Raw genomic sequence first — 18,844 nt, forward strand, 5'->3', positions numbered from 1 at the left:
AGACACGTGGAGAGAGACACGTGGAGAGACACGTGGAGAAACGTGGAGAGAGACGTGGAGAGAGACACGTGGAGAGAGACACGTGGAGAGAGACACGTGGAGAGAGACACGTGGAGAGAGACACGTGGAGAGAGACACGTGGAGAGAGACACGTGGAGAGAGACACGTGGAGAGAGACACGTGGAGAGAGACACGTGGAGAGACACGTGGAGAGAGACACGTGGAGAGAGACACGTGGAGAGAGACACGTGGAGAGAGACACGCGGAGAGAGACACGCGGAGAGAGACACGCGGAGAGAGACACGCGGAGAGAGACACGCGGAGAGAGACACGCGGAGAGAGACACGCGGAGAGAGACACGCGGAGAGAGACACGCGGAGAGAGACACGCGGAGAGAGACACGTGGAGAGAGACACGTGGAGAGAAATGCGCAGAGATAAACAGACTTGGATCGTCGTTGGCATTTACAGAGACTGATGCAAATGAAGAAATACGCAGAAAGTTTCATTTATTTCAGTTTCATTTATTAGGTATAACCCTGTGAGCCATGCGGCTCTTGACTCGGGTTCAACCGCAACAAACAAAAACATGAACAAGAAACATCTTAAAGTGACTACACGCAACAGAAAATTTCTGGAATAAACAGCAAAGTGTTCCAGAAAGACATGGACTGATAAGACAGGTGGGGAGTGATAGGTAAGAGACATTGTAGACACGGGGAGACAGAATCACAGAAAACTATGTAGAATGACAAAGACAAAGATCCCCCGTATAGCCTTAACAGACTAGTGGCAAGTGCTGTTAGCGAGCACCTATGAAGGCCGGCACGGCACACGAGGGGGTGGGTGGCCAGCACCACCATAGACCGCCTTTGTCTCCCCAGTGGCGATGTTTACACACCGCACCAGGTACTCATTTGAGGCTGAGTCGACCTGGGGAAGGCCCAGGACCGGTTCACATAATCGTCACTGGTGTTGGGCGTGAGCGGGAATCTAACCCAGGTTGCTGGGTTCGTAGCGCAGCATCGCGCTAACTGCTGCACCACCGCTCCCCACTATAGAATGACGGGCACACTCACAGACACATGCAGAGAGACAGACCCAGACAGAATCACATGTAATTATTTAGAACACACACAGACAGAAGCACAGCCAATTACATAATGTAAAAGGGCAGACACAGACATACACAGATAGAGAATTGTGAAGAAGACACACAAATTAAAGTATTTATATTTGACCAGGTAAGGCGCACTGAGATATACAGCTCTTTTTCGGAAGTGATCTGGCCACGAATGGTAGCTCGACGAAGAGGCTTATCACGTGGGAATGTCGAGCAGTAGTCAAATAGTCTCAACGCACGTGTGTAAATGTGAAGGGAAAACCCGGAGGACACACCGAGAGACACATGCAATGAAGAGACAAGCATCATGGGGGCCATGCCAGGGAGAGTACATCCGTGGCGAGCGACCAACATCAGCACATCTGAGCTATGCATCTGGTTCCATCAAGGGCACATCAATGCTGCACCTCTGCTGAGGAGCTTAAGTTACGGCTTCGTGGGAGTGCAGCTCTATGAACCTAGCACCTAAATGACATTGCACTATGATATCTGCCATCAACACTGGCATGCGGAATGTGCGTGTTGGTTGTGCGGCGTGTGTGTGTGTGTGGGATGTGGGCTGGGTGGAATGAGTGCCTGGTGCGCTGTGTGAACATCACTACTGGGGAGACAAAAGCGGCCGGGCGTGGTGCTGGCCACCCACGCCCTCGTGTGCCGTGCCGGTCGCTGCCATCACTTGCCCCAACAGTCTGGTAAAGGCTATACGGGGGATCTTTGTCTTGTGTGTATGTGTTCGAATGTGTCCTTGTATTTGTCTATGTATTTTTTATATTATTATTTATGGATCCGTGTATTTGGCAGTGCATCCTGCACGTGGGCGTGGTGTGTGAGATTAATAAATAATAGGTGACGTTTCAGACAATGACCCTTTTTTATAGAACATTAATGGTATTATGAAGAAGGGCCATAGCCCGAAACGTCGCTTATCATTGTACATGTATACATTTTATAGATTGCAAAAATTGATCAAGTCTGCCACCTGCTGGTTGACATCACGAACAGACAAGCCTGGCAAACCCTGTTTGTAATACAGGGTCAGACAAACATGTTCACACTTATACACACACTAACACAAACACTAACACACACTCATATACTAACACACACTAACACACACACCAACACACACTCATATACTAACACACACAACAATAACAACCGCCATTCCCCTCTAAGTGGCGGTGACGTCACCACGACGCTTGTGCCAGGCCATGTGCACCTTGAGGCCACGTGAAGTGTCGAACGCCCGCTGGCAGGAGGTCACGGGGCAGACTCAGGTGCCACGGGTCGACTGACCGAGATGACCGAGATGACCGAGATGACTGGCTGATGCACCAGCTGTGCCCCCTACTGTGCCAACTTGCTGTGCTTTAGCCACCCAGCGCTCCGCTCGTTGTTGTGAGCGTCGCTCCTCCGCCCTCCGTTGTTGTTGGAGGGCGATTGCCTCCAACTGCCCAGTAGTGTCCTTCACGAGCCTCCTCCACAGGGCCGATCTTGACACCGCTGGTACCAGTCATCGGCAAGTCCACTCAGCTCCACGTCCTCCTGTACCGCATCACTCCTTCTCTTCTCTAGCCCGTGTCGTGCACGTGTAGCCCAGTCTGTGCTGCCAAACAGAAGCTGTTTGGGCATGCGGTGGCTGGACATGCGGGTTACATGACCCAGCCAACACAGCCTTGCCTGCCGGAGTAACTCACTAATGGGAATGTGTCTAGATCTTTCTAGAATTTGTGAGCTCCTCACACAATCCAGCCTCGTTAAACCCAGGATGGATCGTAAGCATGCCAGCCTAAATGTTTATAACTGGCGCAGATGTTCCATTAGAGGGTGCCACGTTTCACATGAATAGATAAGGGAGGGCATGACTGTGGCTGAAAAGACCCGAAGCTTCGTGCAGAGCGACAGATCAGGTAGCTTCCACACAGCATTGTGCAGCCGATGAAAAGATAATACCGCCTGACTGATTCGGAGTGAGACCTCTGCTGCCCAGGTATGGGAAACGCTCCCGTCTCTGCACAACTGCTCTATCACCAATGGGGAATTGAGGGGGTGGAGTGTTTGGTGGCACAAAATACCCAGGCAGTTGCTTAGTTTTGGTGGGGCTGATGGTAAGACCCCACCTCTTAGTGGCCCATTCCAGGTTCAGCAGCAGCGCCTCCAACTCCTCCTCTGAGCGGGCAGCAATCACTAGATCATCAACATACTTAACATGGTTGTCCAATAGGGAGCTATCCCTCGACCGCAACCAGGCATCGATCAGCCTCCCGTTATATCTGTACCAGATGGAAATTCCTCCGGTACAGCCATGGAAAGCTTCTCGAACTACGTCGTCAAATATTATGTTAAATAATATGGGAGCCAGAGGACATCCCTGTCGCACCCCAAGGTGTACAGGGAAAGGCTCTGACTCCCGGCCACGTAGTTTTACCCGGGCCTGCCCTCCATTATGAAGGTCCTTAATGATCGTGAGCAGAGGGTCAGGGACTCCGAAAGCACGAAGAACAACCCAGAGCCCAGGCCTACTGATGGTGTCATAGGCCTTGACCAGGTCAATAAAGCAGAGATGTAGGTCTTCACACACACTAACATACACACTAACACACACACTAAAAAAGATAAAGATCTCCCGTAAAGCCTTAACAGACTAGTGGCAAGTGCTGTTAGCGAGCATCTATAAAGGCCGGAACGGTACACGAGGGGTGGGTGGCCAACACCACGCCCGACTGCCTTTGTCTTCCAGTGGCGATGTTTACACACCGTACCAGGTACTCATATCAGGCTGAGTCGACCTAGGGGAGGCCCGGGACCCGTTCAGATAATCGTGACTGGTGTTGGACGTGAGCGGGAATCGAACCCGGGTCGCCAGGTTCATAGCGCAGCGTGGCGCTAACCACTACACTACCGCTCCCCAAACACACAAACACACAGACACACACACACAGACACACACACACAGACACACACACACTACCGCTCCCCACACACACACACAGACACACACACACTACCGCTCCCCAAACACACAAACACACAGACACACACACACAGACACACACACACAGACACACACACACTACCGCTCCCCACACACACACACAGACACACACACACACTACCGCTCCCCAAACACACAAACACACAGACACACACACACAGACACACACACACAGACACACACACACTACCGCTCCCCAAACACACAAACACACAGACACACACACACAGACACACACACACAGACACACACACACTACCGCTCCCCAAACACACACAGACACACAGACACACACACACAGACACACACACAGACACACACACACACTACCGCTCCCCACACACACAGACACACACACATACACACACAGACACACACACAGACACACACAGACACACACACATATACACACACACAGACACACACAGACACACACACAGACACACACACAGACACACACACAGACACACACACACAGACACACACACACAGACACACACAGACACACACACACAGACACACACACACACAGACACACACACACTACCGCTCCCCAAACACACAAACACACAGACACACACACACACAGACACACACACACTACCGCTCCCCAAACACACAAACACACAGACACACACACACAGACACACACACACACAGACACACACACACTACCGCTCCCCAAACACACACAGACACACAGACACACACACACAGACACACACACACAGACACACACACACACACACAGACACACACACACAGACACACACACACACATACTACCGCTCCCCACACACTAACACACACACAGACACACACACAGACACACACACAGACACACACACATACTACCGCTCCCCACACACTAACACACTAGCGCTGTTGCTCTCTGGCAGTCTCCCTGGCGGCTGTTGTCATGGCGCCCGCGTGTTGTGACGTGACCGCTTCCCACACCTCCCTCGGCTTCCCTCTTTCTCTCCTCATCATCACCGCCTCTCATCCTCACCCACCTCACCTCCCTCACCGTCTCTCTCCTCTCATCCTCACCTCCCTCGCCTCTCTCCTCTCATCCTCACCCCCCTCACCGTCTCTCTCCTCTCATCCTCACCTCCCTCGCCTCTCTCCTCTCATCCTCACCTCCCTCGCCTCCCTCAGCGCCTCTCTCCCGCCCTCATGCCGACAGAGTGTTCAGACAACGCCAGCGTGAGCTCCGGTATTCACCACCTCACCACCTCACTCACTCACCCACACACCCACTCACCCACACACCCACACACCCACTCACCCACTCACGCACACACCCACACACCCACTCACGCACACACCCACACACCCACTCACGCACACACCCACACACCCACTCACGCACACACCCACACACCCACTCACGCACACACCCACACACCCACTCACGCACACACCCACTCACCCACACACCCACTCACTCACACACCCACTCACCCACACACCCACTCACGCACACACCCACACACCCACTCACGCACACACCCACACACCCACTCACGCACACACCCACTCACGCACACACCCACTCACCCACACACCCACTCACCTCACTCACTCACACACCCACACACCCGCTCACCCACTCACTCACCCACTCACGCACACACCCACTCACGCACACACCCACTCACCCACACACCCACTCACGCACACACCCACTCACCCACACACCCACTCACGCACACACCCACTCACCCACACACCCACTCATCCACTGACCCACTCACCCACACACCCACACACGCACACACCCACTCACGCACACACCCACTCACCCACACACCCACTCACGCACACACCCACTCACCCACACACCCACTCATCCACACACCCACTCACCCACACACCCACACACGCACACACCTACTCACCCACACACCCACTCACCCAACACACCCACTCACGCACACACCGTCCCTCCTGTGGGCACCTCAATCTAAGCGTGCGCCGACACGGACTTCCGATGAGCACGGTTGCCTACGTACGGTGCGAAAGAAGTTCAACATACAAACAGCAGCTGTACGTACTCGTGCTCCCCCACCCTGCCCTCTTGCCTTGCTCGCCCCCCCCCCCCTCTGCTCCCCCACCTCGCCCCCCCCCTGCCCCCCCCCAGCCCCCGTGGAGCCCCGCCACGTGGAGCCCCGCTACGCGAGCGTGCACGATGCGGTCCGTGCCGGAGACGCGCCCGCCCTGGAGCTGCTGCACCGGTGCGGAGCGAGCCTCTCCCAGGCGGACCCCCTGCACGGCATGAGCCCCCTGCACTGGGCTGCGCATGCGGGGAGCCTGGAGGTGCGGGGCTCCCACATCGATGTCTGATCAACAAGCGGACACACACAGCGCCTGCGGCCACGGTTGTCCGTCTAGTCCGCTCAGGTTGCCCGGTGGTATGGCGAGCGGATCTCCATCGGAAGGAGGTCACACACGGGTTCCTAGTGGGCTCTGCCCAGTGTTCATTTTCAGAGTGGGGGGGGGGGGGAAGCCACTTTCCCCGATAAGACATCGTCAGCGTGAGGACCGCCACGCATTTTAAACCACTGTTGGGTTTGACAGCACGACCACGATGATGATGGTGGGAGGGGGGGGGGATTTCACTTTTGTGTCTTGTCGGGGGCCGGACGTCAGGGGCCACAAGAAAGGCCACCAGCGCCTTTCAATGGAGAACACTGGCTTAACACATCATCCCTCCTGGGTCGATACAATTAAATACTGCTTAACATGGAAGTCAAAGGTGGTTGTCCTATGGATAGACTCGCCCTCGCCATAGGATCGTGGATTTCCCATGATGAGATCTACACGTCTGTAAGCAGATGAGCTCCAATGCCTAATTCCTCATTTGAGCAGCAAAGCTCTTCGACTTTGTCTGGGAATCAGCGCGTCTGTTCGGGCAGCAGGAATTGGTTCGTACCGAGACGTGATAGCGGTATCGTGTCGATCTTTATTGCAGTAAACTGCACCGTGTTGATACACCTGGACTGACTGAGATATATGTTTCAGGGTTTTCCCGTGAAAAAAAGGTGGCAATGCTATTAATACAACTGCAGTATTTACCAGGGCGGCCTTACGGCATCGAACCGCGAACATGTGCGACAAGCGGCGAGCCGTGTTGGTGCGGTGTGAGCACTAGCTGTGTGTGTTTGTGGGGAGCAGTAGTGTGTGTGTGTGGGGAGTGGTAGTGTGTGTGTGTGAGCACTGGCTGTGTGTGTGCACTGTGTGTGTGTGTGTGCACTGTGTGTGTGTGCACTGTGTGTGTGTACTGTGTGTGTGTGCACTGTGTGTGTGCACTGTGTGTGTGTGTGTGTGTACTGGATGTGTGTGTGCACTGTGTGTGTGTGCACTGTGTGTGTGTGTGTACTGGATCTGTGTGTGTGTGCATTGTGTGTGTGCACTGTGTCTGTGTGTGTGCAATGTGTGTGTGTACTGTGTGTGTGTACTGGATGTGTGTGTGTGTGCACTGTGTGTGTGTGTAGTGCATGCACTGGCTGCTGTGGCACGGAGCTGACCCAGAGGCGACCGCCGGCCGTGGCTGGACCGCGCTCCACGTGGCGGCTCTGCGTGGGCAGCACGCGTGCGCCCAGGTGAGATGGGGGGGGGGGGGGCACTGGGGTTAAACTAAAACTATTACACCTTTTATATTTTACCAGGCCAAGTACACTGAGCTGTGTAGCTCTTCTTCAGAGGCCACATGGCTATCACAACTGATAGCTCAACGAAGTGGCTTATCATGTGGAAATGTATAGAGCAGTAGCCAAATATTGTCAACGTGTGATGTTGATTATTACGTGGGGGGGGGGGGGTGGGGGACCGGAGGACCCGGAGAAAAATCCACGCGACCACGGGGAGAGAGAGAGAGACACCCAAACTCCAAACATGCAGCAGCACTCGTCGGGGTCGGAATGGAGCCGACGAGAGAGTTCACGTCTCACCACCGCCGCCTCGTCGCCCCGCAGGCGCTGCTGGCGAGCGGGGCCGACGTATCCCGAGCGGACGCCCGCGGCTGCACGGCCGCCCACCTCTCGGCGGGGCACGGCCACTCCTTCACGCTGCTCACGCTCCTCCGCGCCGGCGCCGTGAGTCGTCCCGGGGCCACGACACCGCCCGTGGCCACTCACCTCGGATGCTTCGGTTCCAAGTTAGAATCAAAGCGAACGGCCACTTGTCCCAATGGCAGATCGAGTGCAACTTTCACGGGGATTGGGGTGGGGTGAGACGGTCCTGAAACGTGGTGGATCACCGCACACACAAACGTGGTTTGTGAAACTCACTTCCCGCGGGCATCGAGGAGCCGGACCCCGGCTCGCCAGGAGAAGGCGTTGACTCCACCTGTCCCGTCTGTATGGGATGTCGCGTTTCCCCCTCGCACACGTGGGGTTTCTCCGGGTGCTCCGGTTTCCCTTCCACATGTAAACACCTTCATATATAGAGGACCGCAGTGCTTGGGCAATTGTTGGTGCCTGCTCACCGTGTGGTTACTGCTGCTGCTGCCTTCCCGCTCGGCTGTCCTTCCTCCCCCTGGCGCCTCTTGGAGTCGTCCTCTTTTCGTAGGACAGCGAGCGGATGCTGAGCGGCGGCGGCGTTGGTGGCGCGCGGTTACAAGTTAACACCATTGTTGAGACGATCGCTTGGAGTCATGCTAATGTCTATTGAATTTCGTGTATTTATCAGAATCAGAATATGTATTTATATTGGAGGTATCCGATGAGCTATGAAGCTCTTTCTTCACAGATGGTCAATAGGGGCACGGGGTAAGAACGTTGCAACAACAAACGGCATGAAAACACGAAAGGATGCAAAGTACAGGAAAGTCAAACAAATCACCCAAACACAAATAAAAGTCAACAATCCCCATCATAGCAGGCAAAGCCCACTGAGCTATTAACTTATTTTTCAGAAAGCGACTTGGCCATCACAAACCACAGCTCAACAAAGTGGCTCATGACGTGGAACTTTATAGCAGTAAACACAATCTAAATATTCAATATCCCAGGGCCTGGGGAGCAGCCTCTAAATCCCCCTGCACTGACCCGGCCCTCACCTGCCCATGACCCCCCCTCCTCACCCCCCCCACCACTCAACCGCCCCGCCCTCCCCACTCAACTACCCCCCACTCAACCCCCCCCCCCACTCAGGACGCGAGCGCCCCGGACGCACGCGGCTGGGGCCCCGCTCACTGCGCCGCCTTCCACGGGCGACTCGGCTGCCTGCAGCTGCTGGTGCGATGGGGGGCGCGCCTCGACGACACTGACTCCGCTGGGAACACGGCCGGTACGGCGAGCGGGGGGGGGAGACACGGGGCACGGGGAAGACGCGACGAGACGGTGACGAGAGGGAGACGAGGGGAGAGAGGGATACAATACACGAGGAGACACGCGGAGAGGGTGGCTAAGCAGAGACAAGGGGAGACACGGGGAGACACGCGGAGAGGGTGGCTAGGGATGGGAAGACAAGGGGAGAGATCCACGACACACTGGAGGAGTGGTCGCCTGTCATTGCTCCACCAGCCATCAACCAGCACAGCATGATGACCTCTTGACCTCGACCATCTCTCAAGTTTGACCGGCATTGACTCCCTCCCTCCCCCCACCCCACACCTCTCTCCTCTCCCTGCCACGCCCCTCCCCCCAGCTCACCTGGCCGCCGCCGAGGGCCACGTGCCGTGCCTGCGCTTCACGCTGAGCGCCGGCCCCGCGGGGGCCCCGGCGGCGCTGGGCGCCCGCAACGACCACGGGGAGACCCCGGAGGACGCGGCGCGGAGGCACCACCGCGCCGCCGCCGTGGAGGTGGCGCGGGCTGCCAGGACGCGGCCCCCCCCGGGGGGGCACGATGAGGGTGCGTGTCCAGTTTGAGGGGCGGGGGAGGGGGGCCACGGGCGGTGGCGACCGGTGGGTATAATGAATCCATCTGTGTGGCACAAAAGCCCCCGCGGGGGTGGGGGGATGCTGGGGGTTGCCACCTGCCCGGGTTTGACTCGGGCGCTCCTTTGGGAAGTTGGCATGTGTTTGTTTGGGGTGCCGCGGTGGCTAGGAGATGTTAACTACCTCGCCTGGTGTACAGGAGGTCGTGGGTTTGATCCCGACACTGATGCCTGCTGCTGTGTATTTGGGTTTGCGTGTCTCTCCCTGTGTTCGCGTGGATTTTTCTCCAGGCCCTCCACACTTAGAATCAACATCACGCGTTTAGAGTATTTGACTGCGATACATTTCCACGTCATGATAAGCCACTTCGTTGAGCTAACATTTGTAATAGCCAGGTCGCTTCTGGAAAAGAACTACACAGCTCAGTGGACTTTACCTGGTAGAATACAAATTGTTCGAGTTTTAAATAGTTTAGTTTGGGTGACAGCAGCAATTGATTTGTATCGAGATTTGGTGCCCCATGTTGCTGTGTTTAAGTGTATTGCAGGATACCGCAGCACAGATTTCAACGCACCATTCAGAAACACTGCACTCAATGTCTGTTCTGAAAATGAAGCCAATAGGGTGACGAGTCAAACATGCCTGTGTGTAAATGTAGAGAAACAGAACGGAGTTGGACTTAATAACTGAATATGCGTTTACCCATAATGCTCCACAATAGCGTGTAATGAGTTTGCCAGATGGCTGAACGAGCGGCTCACGATCTAAAGGTCGCGAGTTCATCCCCTCGTCAGGGGGTTCACTCAGCCCATCATCTCTCTGGGGTCGATGAAAATTATTCACACATTGCGCGAAAGCTAAGAGCGGTTGCCCAATGGATAGATTCGCCCCCGGTCACAGGAATGTGGAATTTCCGCCACTGTCTCGGGGTTCTATAAACAGATGACCACCAATGGCTCAATGTATGTATGTTGAACTTCTATCGCACCGTCCGCTCATGTGATCAGGAAATCACTTTGGCGTTGATCCCCGCATCTGTTCTATCGCTGTCTGGTCCATCGCACCCCCACCAGATCTGGCGTTCCCTGCGCACGTGGCGGCCTACGCGGGAGACCTGGAGTCGCTCCGTCGCCTCGTCGAGTCGGGGGTCATCACGGTCAATGAGCGGGACGGCGGAGGGGGCACCCCCCTCCACAAGGGTGAGGAGGGGGAGGAGGAGGGAGACGAGGCCCAAAACGCCAAGCGACCAGCAACAAACAGCACCGTTGACGTCGTCACAGACAGACGTCCGTAGGAGGGCACTTCCGAAGGGAAACTCACTGCATCAGTGCATTAGTATCGGGTAGCCCAGTCTCACGTGGGTTGGCATCGTCTCACCTATGGTCGGCATGAACCCACTTGGTCTCCCCTGGTCTGGCATTGCCTCACTTAGGTTGGCATTGCCTCACTTTGGCTGCAATTCTCTCACCCTAGTTGGCAGTCTCATACTCACCCTGAGTGTCTGTGCGTGTGCAGCTTCAGTCTGTGTGGTGAGTGGCGCTGGTCTAGCGGTGAGCGCGCTGCTCTACGACTCCGGCTACGACCCAAGTTCGATTCCCGCTCACGGCCAACACCGGTGACAATTATTTGAACCGATCCTGGGCCTCCAGTAGGTCGACCCAGCCTCAAATGAGTACCTGGTGTGGTGTGTAAACATCGCCACTAGGGAGACAAAGGCGTTGGCCACCCACCGCCTCGTGTGCCGTGCCGGCTGTTAATAGGTGCTGCTCGCTAACAGCATTTGCCCCAACAGTCTGTTAAGACTATGCGGGGGATCTTTGTTTTTGCAGCTGCAGGACAGGGTCACCTCGACTGCCTCCAGTGGCTGCTGCAGGCCGGAGCGAACGCGCACGCACGCAACGACGCAGGCGAAACCCCCCGTGACACGGCCAAGAGGTGACACGGGGGGTTTGCTGTGGGTGGGGGTGCTGGGGGGGGGGGTGCTGAGTTGGGGTGAAGGAGGAGGGGGCGACGGGGGCAGTGGCTGAGGAGCAGGGCAAGGATGGATGGGGGCAATAATCTGGGTCCACATTTGCGTGACCTTCGCGGGGGTGAGGCTTTGGCCTGACCTTTCATTTGTTGTGACCTCGGCCTCCCAAACCGCTCGGCTCTCCCAATTCGCGACCTCACTGCAAAGCTGTCAACCCAAATGGTTTACCCCGTATTCCTGTACAGGGAAATTGAGTTTTCAGGTCCATACGGTGTACAGACGCTTCAATACGGGAAACATTTTTTCGTATATTTGTTTGTGTTTCTCCCTTGTGATGGGACGTTGTAGGATGAACGTTGATATTTATAAGGGCACGGGGTGACCAATAACGTCGAAATTGGTCTGTCATAAGTAGGGCACTGATAATGGGTTGACAGGTATGCGACTGTAACGTGCATTTAGAGTATTTGGCTACTATACTATAAATGTCCACTGCGTTGAGCTATCATTTGTGGCCAGGTCACTTCTGCAAAAGAGCTATGAAGCTCAGTGGGCCTCACCTGGCAAAATAAAAATAGTTCATAGTTAGTTACCCTGCGGACTTTTCACTTCTTCCTTCACCGCTCAGCTCCACTGCCAGCCCCACCACCGGGCCCCCCCCCCCCTGCCCCTCACCCCCCCGTGGCGCACTCCTCGCAGGTTCGCTCAGCTGGCGGCCGTGAGACTCCTGGCGGCCGGGCGGGTCGACTCGGACTCGGACTCCTCGGAAGGAGAGGCAGCGCCGGCCGGCGCCATGGACCGCTCCGACGCTCCGACGCCCTCCGCCGAGCAGCGCAGAGCGGCACGAAGTGAGCACCGCGGAGCGCCCACTCCGCGGTTTTTATTAAACTATTAACACTATTGTTGTTTTTATCTCAGCAGGTAAGGCCCACTGAGAGCTGTATAGCTATTTTTCAGAAGCGACCTGGCTATCACAAATTATAGGTCAACGAAGTGGATTATCACGTGGACATTTATAGCAGCTAAATACTCTAAACGCGTGATGTTGCTTCTAAATGTGGAGAGAAAAACCAGAGGACCCAGAGACAAATCCACGAGACCACGGGGAGAACATGCAAAATCCAAATATACAGGTGCCAGTGTCAGGGTCTGGATCGAACCCACGACCTCCTGTACACCAGGCAAGTGAGTTAACATCTTGCCAGGGCAGGGTTATTTACAGATCCCCTTTAACCCTTTTTTCCATTGGCATCTCTGCGCCGAGCCAACGCGGCGCCCTCACGGCACGGCTGGTTTTCCACCGACTATTTGCCATGCTAAGCTGGAACCGAACCCTGATGCGCGGGGGGTCTCGCAAGGAAGGTATCAGAATCTGGTTGGGGGCCGAGCAAGGCCAGGGACTTCCCTCTTCACACACAGACCCAGGTGTTTTGGTTTTATTGACTGAGACGACTTCTCTATAAAGACAAAGAACCCCCTCAATAAACTATTGGGGCACCACGCCCAGCCGCCTTTGTCTCCCCAGTGGTAATGTTTACACACTGCACCAGGAACTCATTTGAGATCGAGTTGACCTAGGGGAGGCCCAGGCCCGGTTCAAATAGTCATCACTGGTGTTGGCCGTGAGCGGGTTCAAACTCGGGTTGCTCGGTTCGTAGCGCAGCGCGCTAACCGCTACACCACCGCTCCCCACTATACACACCCCCACGTGCGTGTGTGTGCATGCGCGTGTGTGCGTGCGTAGGACGTGCGCAGGCCCGGGTTGCGGAGCTGGAGCGGCTCCTGGGCATCGCGAGGAGCAACGCGAAGCAGCTGGGCGGCGTCGTGCAGGAGGACGAGCAGCGGCGCGGGGAGCAGCGCCGGCTCGAGCGGTGAGAATGCCGGAAACCCCGGGGGGGGGGGGTGGGGGGCTCCCCCGCCCCCACCCCTGCCCCCCACCGCAACCCTCCAACACCAGGGCCCTCCACTGCACAACCGAGCTACAACTAAGCGAATTTTATTTTGCCAGGTAAGGCCCACTGAGCTGTATAGCTCCTTTTCAGAAGTGATCTGGCTGTCACAAATGACAGCTGAACGAAGTGGCTTATCATCATGCAGAAAGTGTATAGCAGCTAAATACTCTAAAAGCGTGATGTTGATTCTAAATGTGGAGGGAAAAACTGGAGATGCCGGAGAGAAATCCACTCGACCACAGGGGGAGAGACACGCAAACTCTAAATATACAGCAGGCACCAGGGCTGGGATAAAAACCACGGCCTCCTGTATACCAGGCGAGGTAGTTAACATCTCACAACCAGCTGCGTCCTCGCGGTGTGCTGACTGACATTGCGCGCAGGTAAACGCAACATTTGCCCTGCACTTTGCCCCATCTTGGCCAGGGGTTGTTTTATTACGCTGCATAAGCCGTGCCACTTGATACGGGCCAAGGGGTGGGGTTACCTAAGTAGTGGGTGGGGCACTCGCTTTGTGGGCGTGGCTAGTGGTCGAGTGGGCAGGGCCACGTAGAAGTGGGCGGCGCCGATGAAGGAGGGCTGGTTCTCGGGGGCCTGCCAGCTCTGAGCGGGGTTAGGCTTGCGGTGTGACCGGGCGGACCGCAGGGAGGCGCAGGAGCTACGAGCACAACTGGAGTACGAGCGTCTGCGGCGCGAAGAGCTGGAGCGGCTCCTGGACGAGTCGCGCGGCCAGACTGAGCATCTCGGACGTCTGATTGAGGAGCTGCAGGGACCCCCGCACGGTCCCCCTCCGGAGCCGGTGAGACTGGGTGGGGTGCCGCTGTACGGCGAGTGGCCGGTCCTTCTCTGGGACGGCGCTTTCCGCGGGTGGGCTTGTAAATTGACTTCGTCCCTTTTTTGGCCGTTCGAGGGCACTGCCCCGCAAAATGGCGAATTCAATCTGGTGGCGCCGTCCGTTGTTCGACGACGATGGGCGGGTGGCGGTCGACCGACGTGCTCCATCGTTCGGCTCTGCAGGCGCAGGCAGAACTGCCCTTTAGCCTCCGCTCGTGGGATCTACCGACACGTAGCAGGGGTGCGACTCGCCACACTTGCGCTGCGGGGAGCGCAATAGCGGAGGGCAGGGCTCGACAGCCAGGGGAGGATTCAGGAGTGAGGGTCTGCGAGAGGATATCGGCGACGTGCGACGAGAACTCGGGCTCCGTTCGAGATCCCCCTTCGCGTGGTTGGACCAATAGAAATCGCGCCACAAGCGTGTGCTGGGACTGCTTTTGGCAGCTTCTGAGCCCCAATTGGTGTCGAAATGGCCGCGGTTAGCACGGGCCTCAGTCGCCCTCTCGGTCACCCTCCACGTCACCCTCCCGGCCACCCTCTCAGCCCGTGGGTCCCGATGCAGTTCCGCCTGCGTCCTCGACAGCCACTTCACCGGGCGTGCGATCTCGGCAGGCGTCGCGGACCACCGCTGTGTGACCCACGTTCATCTCCCTTCCCTCGGCCGTGTTGGCTGCCCACCCCCCACCTGAAGGTCGTGGGAGAAGGGAGGGCCCGGAGTGCGAAGAACAAGAACTCAAAGAGAAGACAGGAGGTGGAAGGGAGGTTCGTCAGGCGGCTGCCCCAGTGAGGGGTGGGCACTGCACACCCGCTGCTGCCAACTCCTCTTCATCCCCACCCTTCACATGAGAGTATGTATGTATGTTCAAATTCATTCGCACCGTACATAGCCAACCGTGCTAATAGGAGGTGCAGGGGAAGGACAACAAACTAAACACAAAAAGCAGTTTTAAAGAAATTAATTTTCAATCTAGATTTGAAAGTGCATAGCTCCAGTGGCTTCCTAATATCGGAAGAGCGTTCCAGACGGCCGCAGAAGTGCATCTGAAAGTGCAATGCAGTGACCGTCTTTATTCGATATCCAGCAATGAGCCACTGCGAGGATGACTGGAGTTCGTGTGACGGTTCGTGTTCCTTGACGAGATCAACGAGGTATCGTGGTTCATTTGTGCCAAGCACTTTGTGTGTATTATTTGGGTCTTTCGGTAAAGCCACGTAGATAGAAAATAATACAATTATCACGACGTTTCGATCGCAACACAAGCAATCATCATCAAGTGAAAAAATATTTTCTCCTGCCTCGGCAGCTCTCTCGCTATATATTTTTCACCTGATGACGATTGCTTGTGTTGCGATCGAAACGTCGTGATAATTTTATTATTTTTCCATCTACTCGGCTTTACCGAAAGACCCAAAGAATATGAATTCCTGCAGTCACGAAAGCTTTAAGTGAACTTTGTGTGTAATGAATGCGACTTTATAATGTACTCGTTCGGCAACCAGGAGTCGATACAGCTCGGCGAGCACTGGACACACACGGTCGGATCTTGCAGTACCCGTCACAAGTGCCGGCAGCGCGGGTCGTGGTGTCGTCGGTGATTCCGGATATGGCGGTGCATGTTTTACCACCTGCGGCCAGAAATTGTAACTACTCAACTAACACTCAACTATTTTCTATTTTACCACGTAAGGCCCACTGAGCTATATAGCTCTTTTTCAGAAGTGATCTGGCCACAAATGATAACTCAATGAAGTGGCTTATCATGTGGACATATATAGCAACCAAATTTATAGCATCCAAATGCCACGGGGAGAACACGCAAACTCCACATGGGCAGCAGGCATCAGGGTAGGGATCGAACCTACGACCTCCTACATACCAGGCGAGGGAGTTGACATCTTGTCACCGTGGCGCACCCCCCGTGGCAGTCACCAACTTTTCATTATCCCCCGACGTTGTTCAGCCAGAAACATCCACGCGGTGAAGAGGGTTCCCACACGAACAGCAAGAGATTGTGGTCTCCGGCCTCCGCCAATGTAAATGTCACAAGCGTGGAAATGGTTCGCTTGGCATTCTCAACGCTTTTTCATTGCAAGCTTGAGAGCGTGCATGCATTCACTTTGTCGTTAACTCACTCGCTCGCTGTTCCATCTGTCTATAAGGAGGAAAGGTTCATGGAATTACCCGTCTCTTATAATAACCTTGCTCTATTCAATAATTTGTGTTAACTATTTAGTACAACTTCAATAATACTGTTTGAGTTTGTTGTTGTTTGTGCTGCAAGTGCAGCAGTAGCATCACCAGATAATTTGTGAGTAAGTATTCAAACAAAAAGCTAAAGGAGCACACTCACCAAGGAGACAAAATCGCACTGTGTGGCTATTCTGACAACCGAAATGTAAAAGATGTTCCTTTTTCAATAAAGTTTATTGTCATTGTTTGTTTCATCGTTGTGTCCGTCGTGTTTTATTCGTCTCCACCGCGTGGCTGATGCTGCTGTAGAGCAACAGCTGTGGGGTTGACATTGAGGTGGTCGGGCCAGATGAGTGTGCCAGGAGTAGCGGAGTGGTAAACCATCGCTGTGATGAGTGAGATGATGGATGAGATGATGAGTGAGATGATGGATGAGATGATGGGTGAGATGATGAGTGAGATGGTGGGTGAGATGATGGGGAAGATGGTGGGTGAGATGGTGAGTGAGATAATAGGTGAGGTGATGGGTGAGATGATGGGTGAGATAATAGGTGAGGTGATGGGTGAGATGGTGGGTGAGATGGTGAGTGAGATAATAGGTGAGGTGATGGGTGAGATGATGGGTGAGATGGTGGGTGAGATGATGGATGAGATGATGGATGAGATGGTGGGTGAGATGGTGGGTGAGATGATGGATGAGACAGTGATAAAGTAGATTGAAGGACATCTCAGTGATAAAGTAGATTGAAGGACATATCAGTGATAAAGTAGTTTGAAGGACATCTCAGTGATAAAGTAGATTGAAGGACATATCAGTGATAAAGTAGATTGAAGGACATCTCAGTAATAAAGTAGATTGAAGGACATCTCAGTGATAAAGTAGATTGAAGGACATCTCAGTGATAAAGTAGATTGAAGGACATATCAGTGATAAAGTAGATTGAAGGACATCTCAGTGATAAAGTAGATTGAAGGACATCTCAGTGATAAAGTAGATTGAAGGACATCTCAGTAATAAAGTAGATCGAAGGACATCTCAGTGATAAAGTAGATCGAAGGACATCTCAGTGATAAAGTAGATCGAAGGACATGACAGTTGCACTGTCAAGGTGACCTCAATCTGGGCGACCTGGAAGGACGGCCTTTACCTGTCGACTTCGAGCCCTGAGGGCCAATAAACCACGAGTTGTGTAGGCGATGCTACTCCACCAGGGCCCAACGGGTCCTTGCTTGCACAAGGGCCCGTGCCAACCACTGTAGCCACAGCTTTAACAACACAGGAGAGTGTTGATATACAGCTCACTGCTTGTTTATGTAGCTCACTGCTTATAACCATGCGATGCCCGAGGGAGACATCGCAGCGAGACACTCCGCGCTAAGCACGGCGTGGTTATCTGCTGGCTTGACCACCTGGAAGTGACATTGTAGTTGTTACTCTGCATCTACATCAGCAGCAGCAGCCGGACGACAAGGAGATCGCTTGTCCACATCAACCCTTGGGTGAAACTATGGGCCAGGACTTTAAAACATCCACGTGTTTTAGAAATACAATGAAGACCGTTGACGTCAGATAACATTTATTCGTAGATTTTGTGCAGATCAAAGCTAACATAATTACGGCTACAATGTTTATAGGAACAGTAAAATGAATTACATTCAGTTACAGCGCATCCTCAAAAAACTGGGCCAATTCGGGGGTGTGGTGCCCCGTGATATATCCATCATCTAAACAAAACCCCATGTACAGCTTGAATTGCTTTTACGTGTGCTTTTTTAAATTTGATATAAAATTAAAAAAGCAATATAAAAGTTGAAAAGAATGCCAGTAAGACCACTGGAAATGACAAAGAGCCAATTCTGGGACACACAATCCAGTGCTGCACACAAGGCACTGCACAG

The 18,844-nt window shown here is 54.4% G+C and overlaps 1 protein-coding gene across 1 annotated transcript; it reads left to right on the forward strand.

The window, feature by feature from the left end:
- The first annotated feature begins 4,942 nt into the window (after window positions 1–4,942).
- LOC144948966 (ankyrin repeat domain-containing protein 42-like) lies at window positions 4,943–16,983 on the forward strand. The gene is made up of 12 exons (XM_078878748.1): window positions 4,943–5,333; window positions 6,261–6,436; window positions 7,615–7,722; window positions 8,095–8,214; window positions 9,274–9,409; window positions 9,770–9,973; window positions 11,073–11,198; window positions 11,829–11,934; window positions 12,668–12,816; window positions 13,713–13,839; window positions 14,566–14,719; window positions 15,446–16,983. The coding sequence occupies exons 1-12, from the start codon at window positions 5,294–5,296 to the stop codon at window positions 15,539–15,541; spliced, it is 1,542 nt and encodes a 513-aa protein (XP_078734874.1). The 5' UTR covers window positions 4,943–5,293; the 3' UTR covers window positions 15,542–16,983.
- Window positions 16,984–18,844: the final 1,861 nt, after the last annotated feature.

Source organism: Lampetra fluviatilis, chromosome 51 (genome assembly GCF_964198595.1).
Source record: "Lampetra fluviatilis chromosome 51, kcLamFluv1.1, whole genome shotgun sequence".
Classification (NCBI taxonomy): Eukaryota; Metazoa; Chordata; class Hyperoartia; order Petromyzontiformes; family Petromyzontidae; genus Lampetra; species Lampetra fluviatilis.

Coding starts and splice junctions, on each gene's coding strand:
- LOC144948966 (XM_078878748.1), top strand. CDS start 5,294: ATGCCGACAGAGTGTTCAGACAACGCCAGCGTGAGCTCCG. Junction 6,437..7,614: donor CGCATGCGGGGAGCCTGGAG/GTGCGGGGCTCC, acceptor GTGTGTGTGTAG/TGCATGCACTGGCTGCTGTG. Junction 14,720..15,445: donor ACGGTCCCCCTCCGGAGCCG/GTGAGACTGGGT, acceptor CCCCACCTGAAG/GTCGTGGGAGAAGGGAGGGC.